The 15,683-nt window shown below is 45.4% G+C and overlaps 1 protein-coding gene across 1 annotated transcript; it reads left to right on the top strand.

Moving 5' to 3' along the window:
• Positions 1-1,350: 1,350 nt before the first annotated feature.
• On the top strand, positions 1,351-4,808 carry LOC129653235 (tubulin alpha-1B chain). The gene is made up of 4 exons (XM_055582730.1): positions 1,351-1,504; positions 2,863-3,085; positions 3,229-3,377; positions 3,652-4,808. Exons 1-4 carry the CDS (start codon positions 1,502-1,504, stop codon positions 4,630-4,632), a joined length of 1,356 nt encoding a protein of 451 aa, XP_055438705.1. The 5' UTR covers positions 1,351-1,501; the 3' UTR covers positions 4,633-4,808.
• Positions 4,809-15,683: the final 10,875 nt, after the last annotated feature.

Here is a 15,683-nt window from a genome sequence, read left to right as displayed (position 1 = left end):
CTGTCCGAAATTGTGATTCTCTTCTGTTCCTAAATAAACCCATCTTGTTGCTTAAATAACTGGTTGTTTTAAGAGTGACAATGTATATAAATGTAAAATCACGATGTTGTACACTTGAAAGTAATGCAACAATGTACACTCGAAAGTAATGTAACTTTGTATGTCAATTACATTGTATGTCAATTAAAAAAAAAAAAAAAGGTTTTATAAAACTCTAGGGTTTCCCTGGCGATTCAGTGGTTAAGAACTGACCGCCAATGCAGGGGACATGAGTTTGATCCCTGGTCTGGAAAGATCACACACTCCTCAGAGTGGCTGAGCCCAATTGCCAGTAATTACTGAGTCTCCCAACTCCCCAGAGCCCGAAAGCCACAACTACTAAAGCCCTCACGCCTTAGAGCCCGCAGTCCCCAAGAGAAGCCACAGCAATGAGAAGCCTGTGGCCCGCAACTAGAGAGTAGCCTCCCATTGCCGCAACTAAAGAAAACCCGTATACAGCAAGGATGACCACCGCAGCAACCCGCCCCGCCCCCCGCAAAAAAAAAAAAAACACCAAAAACAAAAACAAAACTCTAGTCCAAGGAATCTCTACCTCCTAACATCTTTGGTAGTCAAACAATTTCCTCTCTCCCCAAGTTTCTGTCCTCACTTCTTCAATTCGGCTACCAACTTTGAAATGTGTCTTTAAATCTCTCGTTCTAAAAGGCCCTAGAGCTGTTTCATAAAGTTGATTGGTTTCCGTCTGAAAATGGGGCCTACCCTACCCTTTTAACAGCTCAGTGCTTAGGTGCTTATTCTTTAAATGACTGAAATACTACTTGGGGCCTTTAGTTTAAAGAACAAGTAAACCAAGTAAAACTATTCAATTTTTTCTAAACCTTACTCCTCCACATTATCAGGTAAATGCATTCTGTACTGCCATTTTAAAGAAACTAGGAAGAGAAAAACAAAACTCATTGACAAATGATGACAACGTGGAAATAACCAGCTGAGCTATCCGGACCAGAAGTTTCTGCATTTCATTTCTGCATTTCTTCATCTTTAAAACTGTGTAGACTTCTTAAATCTTAAGATTCGCCCAAAATAACGGCAATCGAGCCCTCAGTCCCATGTTGGTTTCTTCCAAACCTGCGCCCCACCCCCATCGTCACCCCCGCCCAGGCTCCGGCAGCCATGCGCCAAAGACTGCAGCACCGGAGCTCGCGGTCCGCAGGCGCGGCGGACCCCGCCCCGCACGGCTGGCGCGGGGAGGCTGCTAGGGGCCAGGAACCCGCCTCTGCGGCTGCTGAGCCGGGCGCCCAGTGGGTGCGCTCGGGCGGAGGAGGGGCCTGCGGCCATGGCACCGCCTTTGCCCGCCCGCCCCGCCCCGGACCGCTACTTAAGTGGCTCCCGCACCGCCCCCGCTCCAGTGCGTTACTTACCTCGACTCTTAGCTTGTCGGGGACAGTAACCGGGACCCGTGTCTACTCCTGTTGCCTGCGCCTGCTGACCCGTAGCCACCATGGTGAGTGGACCGTCGACTTCGCTAGGGAAAACGAGCCGGGGGATCGCCAAGGGCTTCTAGCTGGACAGGGCTGGCCCCACCGCTGTCCATTTGAAGGGCGAAGAGCGAGGCGGGAGCCGAGGGTGAGAGTAGATAGACCTCGATTTGTGGAGAAAGGCTGGGGGCCCAGGAGGAAGGGGGCCACCGCCTTTTCTTCTGAGACTGTAGAACGGGATGGCGGGGTACTGGTTCTCCTTCACCATGGTTAGCACTCTCATTTAGCCCTAGTTTCTGGGCTCGGCGCCCCCAAGACCCTGCAGTCTTTTCCCGCGCATTCCCATCCCCCTCTTAGAGCCTCCCTAGCCTTTAGCGAGCGCGCGCGCGGGCTCTCCCCGCCCTCACTTCCTCCTCAGCACGAAAACCGGAGGCGGGAAGGAACTGCGCACGCGCGACCGTTACCTTCCCGCCTGGGAGTGGCCGGGAGTCCGCCACTGCAGTACGCGCGTGCGCGCTGGGGCGCTGCAGGTCTGACTGGAGGGCCTGTTTCCTGTTACCCTGGGTTCTCCTTTAAAAATTAAGGAGTAAGGTGAATGTGGAGAAGGACTCCTTATCGATGTGCTGCACTGCACCAGTGTCTTAAGACAACTAGCTCTCAGCAGCCCGTAAAGGCCATCTGTCTCTCCCTTCCCTCCGCTGTTTTAGGAATGCGTGTGGGAGCAGGTGGTGGCGGTGGGGGTTTTGAGGGAATAGAAATCGGATCTGGGTCTCCAATAATCCCATGCTGCGTCGTGACAGGTGTGGAGATGCTGAACTGAGCTTCACGCCTGCACGAAGCGAAGTTGGTTGACCATGGCTGCGCCTCTGCAGACGTGGCTTTTAAGAGCTTCTGCAGCTGCGCGACTCCGCGAACCGCAGAGGGGCGCGGGCGCGCGCGCCCTGAATTGCTCATTCATCCTTTGCCGCAGAGCCCCACCCCTCGTCCCTGCGGCCAGGCATTTCCTCTGCACTGCTCTGGCCACGTGCTTCCTGTGCTGGGAGCTGCCCGGAAATCTGGCCACCTACTCTAAAATGGCATTCTGGGCTCTGGGCGCTAGATGGATGACCTCCTCTTTATCTTGATCCTCAAAGGAGGAAGCAATGACTAAGCTCTGTTCTTGGTCTAGAAGGAGGCCTTCCCGATTTAGACGGGGAAAGGAAATTAATTAAAAGCAATGTACATCAGAAGTATAGCCCATCTACCCTAGATTTTTTTTTAAAAAGCATTCCATTTTAGAAGGAAATTTAAGATTAGGTTTCCATAAACATTTAGCATTTTTGTTAAATGTCTTGTGGGTTTTGTGTGTGTGTTTTAATGCGGTTTTTTTCCCTCTCTCTCACAGCGTGAGTGCATCTCCATCCACGTTGGCCAGGCTGGTGTCCAGATCGGCAATGCCTGCTGGGAGCTCTACTGCCTGGAACACGGCATTCAGCCCGATGGCCAGATGCCAAGTGACAAGACTATTGGGGGAGGAGATGACTCCTTCAACACCTTCTTCAGTGAGACAGGGGCTGGCAAGCATGTGCCCAGGGCAGTGTTTGTAGACCTGGAACCCACAGTCATTGGTGAGTTGACCTCAGTAGCTTCAGTGAGAATCCTGGGGGTCTGGGACAGGAGGTGTGTCCTGTGGGCTCCACTGATAGCCTGGGGTGGAGCAGACTTGGGTGGGTTGTTAATGATGGATGGCTGTTTCATTTTCCTTTTCCAGATGAGGTTCGCACTGGCACCTACCGCCAGCTCTTCCACCCTGAACAGCTCATCACAGGCAAAGAAGATGCCGCCAATAACTATGCCCGAGGTCACTACACCATTGGCAAGGAGATCATTGACCTCGTCTTGGACCGAATTCGGAAACTGGTATGTGTAGTCTCAAGAATAAAGTAAATTAATGAACCTAGTTTTTTAAAAGTTCAACTAAAATATGGGCTATTTGATGTCATTTGATAAATATTCATGAAGATAATTTTAATAAAATGCTGAGTAATTTAGGGAAGATCTATTTTTTTTTTTTAAGCGTTTCTTGTCAAAATACAATCTTAAATTTTTGGGATTAATATGAAAAGTGGAAGTCTTTACTATGATGACATCAGAAAGCACAATAACTATGTTTTTTCCATTCCTCTTTTAACAGGCTGACCAGTGCACAGGTCTTCAAGGCTTCTTGGTTTTCCACAGCTTTGGTGGGGGAACTGGTTCTGGGTTTACCTCCCTGCTGATGGAACGCCTCTCTGTCGATTATGGCAAGAAGTCCAAGCTGGAGTTCTCCATTTACCCAGCCCCCCAGGTTTCCACAGCTGTCGTTGAGCCCTACAACTCCATCCTCACCACCCACACCACCCTGGAGCACTCTGATTGTGCCTTCATGGTAGACAATGAGGCCATCTATGACATCTGTCGTAGAAACCTCGACATTGAGCGCCCAACCTACACAAATCTTAACCGCCTCATTAGCCAGATAGTGTCCTCCATCACTGCTTCCCTGAGGTTTGATGGCGCCCTGAATGTGGATCTGACAGAGTTCCAGACCAACCTGGTGCCCTATCCCCGCATCCACTTCCCTCTGGCCACATACGCCCCTGTCATCTCTGCTGAGAAAGCCTACCATGAACAGCTTTCTGTAGCAGAGATCACCAATGCTTGCTTTGAGCCAGCCAACCAGATGGTGAAATGTGACCCTCGCCATGGGAAATACATGGCCTGCTGCCTGTTGTACCGTGGTGACGTGGTTCCCAAAGATGTCAATGCTGCCATTGCCACCATCAAGACCAAGCGTAGCATCCAGTTTGTGGACTGGTGCCCCACTGGCTTCAAGGTTGGCATTAACTACCAGCCTCCCACTGTGGTACCTGGTGGAGACCTGGCCAAAGTACAGCGAGCTGTGTGCATGCTAAGCAACACCACAGCCATTGCTGAGGCCTGGGCTCGCCTGGACCACAAGTTTGACCTGATGTATGCCAAGCGTGCCTTTGTTCACTGGTACGTGGGTGAGGGCATGGAGGAAGGAGAGTTTTCTGAGGCCCGTGAGGACATGGCTGCCCTTGAGAAGGATTATGAGGAGGTTGGTGTGGATTCTGTGGAAGGAGAGGGAGAGGAAGAAGGAGAGGAATACTAATTAACATTCCTTTGAGCCTTGCAGCATGTCATACTCATCTTCAGCATTAGCTGACAGGCGTAAAAAACTTTCTGACTAGATTGTCTTCGCTTTCAACTATGATCATGTATTGCTTTTCCATGTGTGTCTGTAACACTTATGTCCTGTCTCAAAAGTAAAGATTTTAAGAAAGAGAATATAGAGTTCTGTGCTTCTTCTAAATTGGTTTCTCCAAGAAGTACTTTTCACTCCTATACCTGAAAGCCTGCCACTGGAAGTAATACCAAGGAATTCACTCCAGATATCTCTGGGGGGAAGGTGTACTCTGAAACTGGTCTGTTAACATCACCTCAACCAGTATTTTGTTGAAATCCAGCTCAGAGGCCTTGGAAAGATGCAAATTTCAGATGAGAGTGATTTTGGTACTCTAGTTTTGGAACAGGTAAACATTAGGTTGGGGGAATATAGCAGAAAGATACAGAAACTTTCCTACCCTGTAATGATGGAAGGAGGAAAGTTGTAGGATCAGAATTCCTGCTGACCAAAAAAACAATATGAAATAATTGTTTAAGAGTAAGCCCTACACCTGTGGAAGAGCAGGGGCTTACAAGGGATGAAATGGCAACACTTGCAAAGGTTAGGACAAAGTTACAATTTGTAGCACTGGGCATAGTTTACATTCTTTCCAGTATATAGTGTGGCTAATCTAAAGCCCACTATAGAAGAGAGGTTAAATCCTCTGCCTAGAGAAAATATATTTTAAAAGCTCAGGAAGCACATGGATTATAAAGGTCTGAAAAGTTGAGAATAGAGGTGAGTAAAATTTTGCCAGTTCTTTCCCTAGTCAATAAATCCTATAAACTTAGAATACTCATAGTTCTCAACTCCTGATAAAATCCACAGACATTTCAGAGAGCTCTTTTGGGAGGCACTACAGGCCAAGCACAGCAACCCAATGTAGCCAGAAACCACAGGTCCCGGGGAAGGCACATGTCGGCCTTTGTAGCACTGATGGGAACCCCAATGAATTAGTGCCCAAATGAAGATAGGACTTTGCGTTAGTATTGAACTTTCAGGGAGGCCGTCTTTAGAGCTGACTGAAGAAGCTTTGAAAGGTCTCTCTCTTGCCAAACAAGACAGAGAGCTAGCTAGGCTGGATCTTGGGAAACCAATACAGAGGAGGTTTTGGAGGGAAAAGCACACACTATGGTGTGCCATGTTGCTTTTTGAGTCCTGAGGCACAAAGCAGGGACAGGATGTTTTGTGGGGGGTGGATGTTTGTATTTTTAAGAAAAGATAGGTAATAAAGAGTTAATGACATTTTGGGTGATGGGTACATAGGTATTTGCAATGCCATTATCTATTGTCCTAAAAATATGTATATAAAAAACATGTATATGTGGCTTAATATATGTATATTTTAAAAAGTATGACCTCATGCAGTTTCTGAGGGTCAGGAATTCAGGAGCACCTTAGCTGAATGGTTCTGACTCAGGATTTCTCAAGATTTCAGTAAAGATGTTGACTGAGGATGCAGTATCTGAATGCTTGATTTTATTTTTTTTCTCTTTTTAAGATTTTTTTAAATTTTGATTGGAGGCTAATTACAATATTGTGGTGGTTTTTGCCATACATTCACATGAATCAGCCATGGGTGTACATGTGTTCCCCATCCTGACCCTCCTTTCCACCTCCCTCCCCAGAATGCTTGATTTTAGCTGGAGGATTCACTTCCAAGGGGCTTCACTCACATGCCTGGCAAGCTAGTGCTGGTTGTTAACAGGTAGCCTTTGTTCTTCACCACAGGGACTTCTCCATAGGACTGCTTCAGTGTCCTAACAACATCCAGGACAAGGGTGTTGTCCAGGGTGATCCAGGACAAGGCAAGTCGAAAACTACAATAATTTGAAACATTCTCATTTCTACAATATCCTATTGGTTACACATGTCAGTCCTATTCCGTGTGGGAGGAAACTACACAATAGTAGGAGATGTGGGTTGTTGGGAGTTATATACAAAACCCAGAAGGATACTTGGAATATTTCATCTTTTAAAAGGGAGGAAACCTGTAGTTTAGAGAGGAGTTTTCCATTTTCTATAGTTCCAACTCGAATTTCATTGTCTTTGGTTGCCTTTTAAGCCATCCTTTGGTGGCTCAGATGGTAAAGAATCCTTCTGCAATGCAGGAGACCTGGGTTTGATCCCTGGGTTAGGAAGATTCCCTGAAGAAGGGCATGGCAACCCACTCCAGTATTGTTTCCTGGAGAATCCCCATGGACAAAGGAGCCTAGCAGGCTCGTAAGGTTGCAGAGTTGGACACAACTGAGCAATTAACACACTTGGTTGCCCTTATAAGCCACCTTCTATTTACATTCCTCCTAAACTACCCAATCCCCCTTATACGCTAGTTATTTGGTTGCTGCTCAAATTCAGTATTTCCTTCTGTCCTGTCTGTTCCCAATCATCATATAAATCAAGAAGATAACTAGTAGGTACTAGTAGTCAAAGTTTTTGGTACTGTGAGATACTAAGTGTGGGACATTGGAGTGGGAGGTGGGAAATGGCTATAGTGAAATGCTGAGGCAACCAGGAAATGCCATCAAGCATTCCTTTGTGTGTGAGGGGGTGGGGGTGAGGGGGTCGGTGGGGGGTGGAGGTTGGGGGCACGCTGTGGGTCTTATTATCTACATCTCTGTCCCAGCAGCAATCACAGTAATGTTTATGGCCCACACAGTGCTTTAATGGAAGTAAAAATAAATAATAATTCTTTATTTCCCTCTTAGGCCAGATTCTTTATTGGTTCTCTTTCATATAAACAGTAAATTCAGGTTTTGTAAAATGCATTCACTCTCTTTTCAGGCCAAGTCTCTTTTAGCACCTCTTGAGAAATTGTACCTCAGGGTAGAGAGGGCTTGGAAACTGACTGATTGAGATACTTCTTGTTCTGTTACTAGTCGGGGGCTCTGCATCTTCTGAGCCTATTTCCTTTTTGCAGCACAGAGTTGCAGCCTATCTTTCTCCAGGTGACTGTGGGGAGTTGAGTGTGGCAAACAGCGCACTCAAATCTGAAAGGACTTGTAAGTTTATAGTTGTATGTCCGAACTTGGGAAGTGAGGAACAGGCGAAGCAGCCCTCCTCAGGGCTTGACAGCCCTCCTCAGCAGGACACCAGAGCTACTGTCCAGGAAGACTGAGCCATTTATTTAGAAAAGAAATAGAAATAAATAAAGCACAAGAAGGGTTTACTTAGAGATGGTGAGGATGATAATACAGATAATCATGATTATTAACCTTAACCACACCTTCAATTTACACCAACTCACCTTTTTAAGAAAAAATTTTTTACACATCATTTTATTTTTAAAAATTATTTATTTTTGGCTGTGCTGGGTCTTAGTTGTGGCAAGCGGGGGCTACTCTTTGTTGTGGCATGTGGGCTTCTCATCGCAGCGGTTTCTCTTGTTGTGGAACACCAATTCCAGGGCACGTGGGCTCTAGAGCAAAGGTTCAGTTGAGGCACACAAAAGCAGCTGCCCCACTGTGCGAAATCTTCCCAGCCCAGGGATCGAACCCCCGTGTCCCCCCCATTGGCAGGTAACCATTGGACCACCAAGAAGCCCTATACCTATCCACCTTTAAAAGACTGTTAAACGTGAAGTGCCTTCACTACTTAGCATTCTTAACCTCATTGAGTTGAGGTTAAAATGGGAGGAGCCCACTTCTTTGTTTTTTACAGAGGACAGATTTAAGGGAAGTCATACCACAGCCCTGTGTCCTGCCTTGCAGGATCAGATGTCTTAAATATTGCCTGCCAAAGGGCCAGGAGAAATAGGAATCTTTTAGCCTTACGGAGGCCCAGGGCTATGATTTAGGGACATGCTCAGGTTAAGAGGTTTGAGAGAGGAAAGAGAGAGAGAGATGCCATTTCCCTCTCCCAATCCCATCAAATTCCTGGCAAATTCCTTAATGCCCTGCAGATGGCACCACTGACAAGGAGTTCTCTGCCCAGAAGAGTCAAGCTCAGATTTGTGAACTCTGCCCTCCCTGTCACCTTGAAGCTGAGCCTAAAAGATATACCACAAAGAGGAAGTGACTGACCTGGCATACCTGGCATTCATGGGCTTGTCATTTCTTGTTCTGTCCATTCCTGGAGACAGCTGAGCCTCCTTCTAGGCCACTGTGAATCAGTTAGCCACAGAAAACCCCACACTCCGAGTTCTTGACTTCATCTCCAGACTCGAGGGTACTTCCCAGTGTGGAATGAGTTCAAATATATGGCTTTGCGGTCAACCTGTAGTAACGGAGGAGGCATGCTGCCCGATCAATCTGAACTCAATACTGATACAAAGTTAATAACATGATGTGGGCATCATCATGTAGATACAGATATCATTGTGTTGCAAGGGCCATCTTCTTCCTCTCTGCCAAAATGAATACCCTACCCTATCCATCCATCCCTCAGCTGACCAGCTCATCTCCCAGCTGACAGCCTGCTGTATGTTACTGTGTCCAACAGTGATGGATTAGGCTCATCACCGCATTCCTACTTTTGGCCTTCAAACGCTCTTCTCTCAGCCTATAAGACCTTTTACAACCATAATTGATCCTACCACCTTTGCCCTGTTAACTCATTCTGTCTTCCTTTGATGATAAAAACCCAAGTGTCATCTATTCAAGGCCTTGAAGGCTAGGTCAGATGCAGTCAGATTCTCCATTAGATATTTTCATAGTCTGAGAATTAATCTTGAAGCAGAGATTCAGACTTTTAACTCTGAAAACTAGAGGTAACTGTCCCTCTACTGCTTTCCTCTTTTCCCCAGGCCCAAAGATCTAAAATGCTTCAGGAAGACACTCTAGGGTGGACAGTGACGTCAAATGGAGGTAGAAGGGAAAGCTGCTGTTCTGTTCTAAAGATTCTTCATAAATAAGATCTTTCAGCCTCTGTCTGGCCCAGCTCTGTCTCATGATACAGGCATGTAGGAACTTCTACTGGCTCATGTTGATCAAATGCATGCACATGTGCCATGAGTCAAGCTGTGACCCAGCTGCCATAACAGGCTGATGTCACCTTAGGCACTCCTTCTATACAACAGTGTGGAAAGCTAGGCAAGGGATCATTCCCACCAGCCTCTTCACTGATTGCCCTACTGTGCAAATTGCTACCCAGTTCTGGGCACCTCAAGAAGGATATGGACAGACCAGAGAGCTTCCTCCAAGGGGCAAGTAGAATGGGATGCGGTACTGGGTAAAGCAACTTGGAGAACTAAGGATGTTTAAATTACAAGAGAAACCCATGAAGTGCTACTGTCCAGAAATGTCAGGAACCCAGAGAGGACGGCAAAGAATGAAGAAAAACACTGCAGGGGTTTCTGGCAGTGTTCAGTGGCTAAGACTCCACAGGCCCAATGCCGGAGTCCCAGGTTCAATCCTTGGTCAGGGAACTAGATTCTACATGCCACAACTAAAGATCCCACATGCTGCAACTAAGTCCTGGCACAGCCAAATAAATATTTAAAAAAGCAAACAAAAACAACCACAAAATAAAAACATCACAGCTCACTTTGTAACAACAAAGTGAGGCCCATTGTTAGCTAGGACCAACAATGGACCATAGTGCCATCCATGTCATGAAGGACAAATAGGTAGAACTGAAGACTTCTAAGATTCTTCTCCATTCCCAGAGACTAGGATTTCACAAATTTTCCTGGTGTCTCAAGCCAATCTTTAATTATGACTATTCTCTCAAATATTTTTGGAGAGGGCAGAGATAGGTAGGGACAAAGGAACAGAATCTATCAAAACATGCTTTTTAAACCTTTTCCCTCACCCTTGCCAACAACAAAAAAAGTTTTCAGACCCAGAGAGGCCTTGCTTAATGGGAACCCCTGGTTTTCTGGCCTCCCTAGCACCCTAGACAAGAGGGCAATTCCAAAGTTGCTGATCTATTTCTAGGAACTGGTCCAAATTCCACCAGAGATAAGGAAGGAGGTTTATAGCCTGTCTTAATTCGGATTGGTCTAACAAAATACCACAGATCAGATAGTGTGATAGTGTAAACAATAAATATTTATTTCTCAAAGATTTGGAGACTGATAAATCCAAAACCAAGATGCTAGCAGATTCAGGGGCAAGAGAGAGCCTTCTTAACTGGTTTGCAGATGTCTGGCCATCTTCTTGCTGAGTCCTCTTGTGGAGAAGAGAAAAAACAACTATTCCCTTCCTCTTCTTAGAAAGATGATAAATCCTGGGACTTCCCTGGTGGTGCGGTAGTTAGGACTCCACACTACCAATGCAGGGGACATGGGTTCCAACCCTAGTGGGGGATCCTGCATAGGGCATGGAGCTACCAAAAAAAAAAAGATAATAATCCCATCAGGAGGGTTGTACTTCTTGACCTCATCTGAACCTAATTACCTCCCAAAGTTCCCACCTCCTAATACATCATGCTGAGGATGAGAGTTTTAACATGCATTTTAGGGGTACATATTCAGCCCATGGTAGTCAGAGTGAACAGGAATTTTTCTGTAAATACTGTGTTTTTTGTGGGGAAAATTAGGACTTGTAGATAAGCAATGAGAAAATGAAAATAACCTATAATCTGAATGAAAAGCTTTTGAGACTTTCATTTAAAGAAAAGAGCAACTTTTTCTCATGCCCCTCTCTGCCCTCTCTCTCCCCAGTCACCTCTGGGACTGGTGGCCCTGGGTGTTCTGTCTGCTCCTCTCAAAGTGCTATTCAGCAATAAGTCTTTATCATTTGGAAGCTCAAAGATAGCCCCACAAGAAGGAACAGAACAGTGAGCCCTTTATTTTATTTATCCATCTAAATACTTATTTCTGTATTTATTGTTAGTTATTTGGCTGTGTTGGGTCTTAGTTGTGGCGTTTGGGCTCTAGAGCAGGCAGCTTCTAGTTGTGACTTGAAGGCTAAGTTGCACTGTGGCATGTGGAATCTTAGTTCCCTGATCAGAGATTGAACCCATATCCCCTGCATTGGAAGGTGGATTCCTAATCACTGGATCACCAGGGAAGTCCCCAGTGAGCCCTTTAAATAAGCTGGAAGGTGCCAAGGTTCTTGAGGATACTAAAGTTCAAATTTTAGCAGTCTATTACCCTAAGTATCTAAGCAATATAGTAATGAAGGGAATGCAGAAGTAGGGGGAATGTATCTACTAAAAGACAACTGCAGAATATTGGGGGAAAAGGAGGCTTTGGAGTCAGAGAGGCCAAGTTATACCACTTACTATTGTAAGTCCTTGTACAAGTTACTTAATCTCTTTGAATTGATTCCTCATCTATAAATAAATAAATAAAGTCTATTTTGTAAGGTCCTTGTGACACCCAATTAACTAATCTTCGTAAAGTATCTGTTGATCTTTAGCATTTAGTGGAGGCTCAGTCTGGATTAGTTCCCTTCCCTGTGTTGCTCGAGGACACTGAAATTTACTCTCCACAGTCCAGGGGGCCCCTCCCCTACTAAGAATAGGTAACTAATCTCCTGGGCAGATCAGATCCACAAACATTGTCTAGTACTAGTAGCGTGTTTACTGTGAGAACTACACTGGGTTAAGAACTGGGGTTGAAATGAAAGGGGTGAATTAGAAGCCAAATACAGGTTTCCAACCCTCTAAGGAGAGAGGAAAGGAGAAAAGACACAAATGGAGGTAAAGTTAAACAATACAAAAGATTTAAATAACAGCTCAAGGTAATGAATGTTCCAAAACAGGGCATATATGTCTAATTGGTCACTGAACTAACTATGCAACTGGATGCTGCTTAGAGAAGGTGGAAATCCCTTCAAGAAAAGATGGAAGAAAAGATAGCTGGGTTGAGCCTTGGAAGATAGGATATGGACAAAGGGAGATTTGATAAGTTTAAGAAGAGAATGTGTAGCATCTTTTTGCATAGTGTTCTGAGTGATAAGTCAGTAAACAGAGATGCTTTTGCTAATTCTAAACATAGGCAATGGAAAGAAAGTTATTTTGCTTCCAACAAATTTGTAAACAAGGGCTCAAGGACCTGAAAGCAAATAAATTCGATTACTACTTTCTCAAAGGAAGTCTTCTAGATTATTTTTCTCAGTTCTAAGCTTAAACTATGCACTTTCCAGTTTATTGATATTTTGCCTTTTAAAAGTTTACTTCAGTTGTACATTCTGGATGATGATAAATCTCTAAGCAGAACCTATGTTAGCCAGTTGCTAAAGGAATCACATGTAACAGTTTGTGACTTGGGTGATGTCACTGCACTGTGTAAACTATAAAGGGCAGTGAACATTAGATTCATAAATTTTGAAGCAATCTTAAGGGTCTTCCAGTCTGGCAAGTGAGATCAAGTGTAACCCAGGATGACAATGCTAGAATCAGAACCCAGCTCTTCTGATAATCAGCAATGTCTGCCATCTTTCTCACGACATCTGCCAATATTTGAGTGCCTACATGAATTACACATGGGGATAAGAGTTTAAGAGTAACTGTATTCAAGACATATATGATTATTTCCCTTTAGGAACCTATATGGGGGAAACAAACAAATGCAAACAAATTAAATTATGGCAACTTGTGATAAATAAAGGGCTTCTCAGTGGTGCTAGTGGGTAAAGAACCCACCTCCCTATGCAGGAGACCTAAGAGACTCAGGTTTGATCCCTGGGTCGAGAAGATCCCCTGGAGGAGGGCATGGCAACCCACTCCAGTATTCTTGCCTGGAGAATCCCATGGACAGAGAAGCCTGGCAAGCTACAATCCATAGGGTAGGAAACAGACACAACTGAAGTGACTTAGCACGCATGTGATAAATAAAAGGACAAAATTAGATTGCTTTAGATAAGGTACTGGGGTAACATTTAAGTTCAAATCTGAAGGAGACCAGAGCCAAGCAAAAGTGAACTGGGAAGAAGGAGGGGAAGGGAGAACTCTTCCAGAGAGAAGAAACAGCAAGTATGGCTCTTTCCCGGGCAGGAAAGAGATGCGCAGGGTCCACCAGGAACTGAGGAAAGGTCAGGGTGAGGATGAGGCCAAGTTGAAGCAGCAGAGAAGTGCTTCCTTCCAGGTCACAAATTCAAATGCACAACTGGGCTGACAAGGCGCATCTGTTCAAATTTGCTGAAGATTCTGTAAGCCAAACAAAACACAGCATGTCTACTGCAGCCCAGAGGTTACCATTTCGTAACCCCTGAGGGCTTTTTTGTTTGTTCCTTTGTTGTTGTTGTTGTTGTTGTTTTGGCAGCCTCTAGCATCTTGTGGAATCTTAGTTCCTGGACTAGGGATTTAACCCAGGCCCTTGGTAGTGACTGATGTCATCACTGACTCAATGGACGTGAGTCTGAGTGAACTCCGGGAGTTGGTGATGGACAGAGACTGAACTGAACTTGGTAGTGAAAGTGCCATGTCCTAACGACTGGACCACCAGGAAATTCCCCGGGGCTTTGTATTCTTACTTTAAGGCAGGTGAATTTCTAAATGCAAGTAGACTGCTTTTGAGGGCTTTTGAGTAGGGGCAGATTTGTGTTTTAACAAGATCGTTAAAATACTTTGCTTGAGATAAGTGCCAGGGTCATTCAGCAGGCCCAACCCACTTCTCTGTGCTCTCTTCTCCTTCCATGCAACAAAGCCAAGGATCCAGCCAGCTGTATTTGCTTACTATCTCTGCCCACTCGCCCTATTGGATTCTGTTCACTCCAAGTTTGGTTACTATAAGGGAAATCAGCTCTTCAGGTCCATTCATTATCTTGCTACTATATATATACATACACATATGTATAGATATTATATATACACACAAACACTAATATATGTGTATTGTATGTATGTGCTCAGTTGTGTCTGACTCTTTGCGACCCGTGGACTGTAGCCCACCAGGCTCCTCTGTCCATGGGATTCTCCAGGCAAGAATACTGGAGAGTAGGTTGCCATTTCCTACTCCAAGGGACCTTCCCAACACAGGGATCAAACCTGTGTCTCTTGCCTCTTCTGCATTGGCAGGCAGATTCTTTACCACTGCACCACCTGGGAAGCCCTATGTGTGTATACACAAGTATATATTTCCAAGGTTCTACTGCAAATCACTGGGGAAACAGAAAAGAGATCAAAGTAACTTGCCCTGCAGAAATTTTAAGAGTAGAGAACTCAGTTGTACATTCTGGCCCCAACTCTTGCTCAGATAGTAACGGGACACGATCTAGGCCACTAGAATTGTGTTCTTATTCTTCAGCTGGGGGCTTTGCAAAACTCAGGCCTTCTTTTAAGTTTCCCTGTAATGCTCCCTCTATTTGAGAGGATCGGTTTGAGTCTATGAAGGTGGGACTTCCCAAACAGTACCCATTATCAAGGTCATAGGAAGGAAACTTGCATTCCTTAATTTTGTGACAACCTCTCACCGTTTTCTAAAATCTAAAATGCTAATCACGCCTTTCCCTGAAGGGTTGTTCAGGTAAAGATAAAATGAGATAAAATCTAGAAGGTGAGTGGCACATAGCAGGTGGTCAGTTAATGTTTGACTCAGCCCATGATCCCCTGTGGGCATTTCCTCACAAAGCTTAGGGTGGATACTTCTGTAGCTTTCTATTCCGTTTTCTTTGCTATTTGTTCCAGCACACATAGGGGCTCCCACAAAAGTGACTGAGTGAAAATTTCTTGGCGGCTGAGGGTTCCTCGCCCCAACAAAAACACTTTCAGAAAAAGCTACTATGAATCTTGGGTTACTGAGCAGAGCTACCTTTCAGAACCCCTATGGTACTCTCACATCCCACCTGGCTGGCCTGATTCAAATGGCTCATCTTGCCAAGGTCATACTGGTCGCTTATCAACTAAGGGAGGTGAAAAAGGCAGTTGCTTAGTTTCAGAAGGAGCACCGGTAGGCCCCAAAGATCCCGCCTCTTTCCACAGGGCAAGCCTATCAGCGTTCCTCTAGCGAAGAGCGGCAGCTCCCTCTCTAGAAGCCAATGAGTTCCGCTCCCTGGAATTATCCCGCCCATCCGTTGTGTCGTCACTCGGCCTCTAGTAAAATAGAACCAAGACTACGCTTCCCCTTAGCTTTCCTGTTGACGGGTGTTTGCGTTGAAACTATACTGAAA

Source organism: Bubalus kerabau, chromosome 1, assembly GCF_029407905.1.
Source record: "Bubalus kerabau isolate K-KA32 ecotype Philippines breed swamp buffalo chromosome 1, PCC_UOA_SB_1v2, whole genome shotgun sequence".
Taxonomy (NCBI): Eukaryota; Metazoa; Chordata; class Mammalia; order Artiodactyla; family Bovidae; genus Bubalus; species Bubalus kerabau.
Note: the sequence above shows the minus strand (reverse complement) of the source record. Positions and strands in the feature narration are given on the sequence as shown.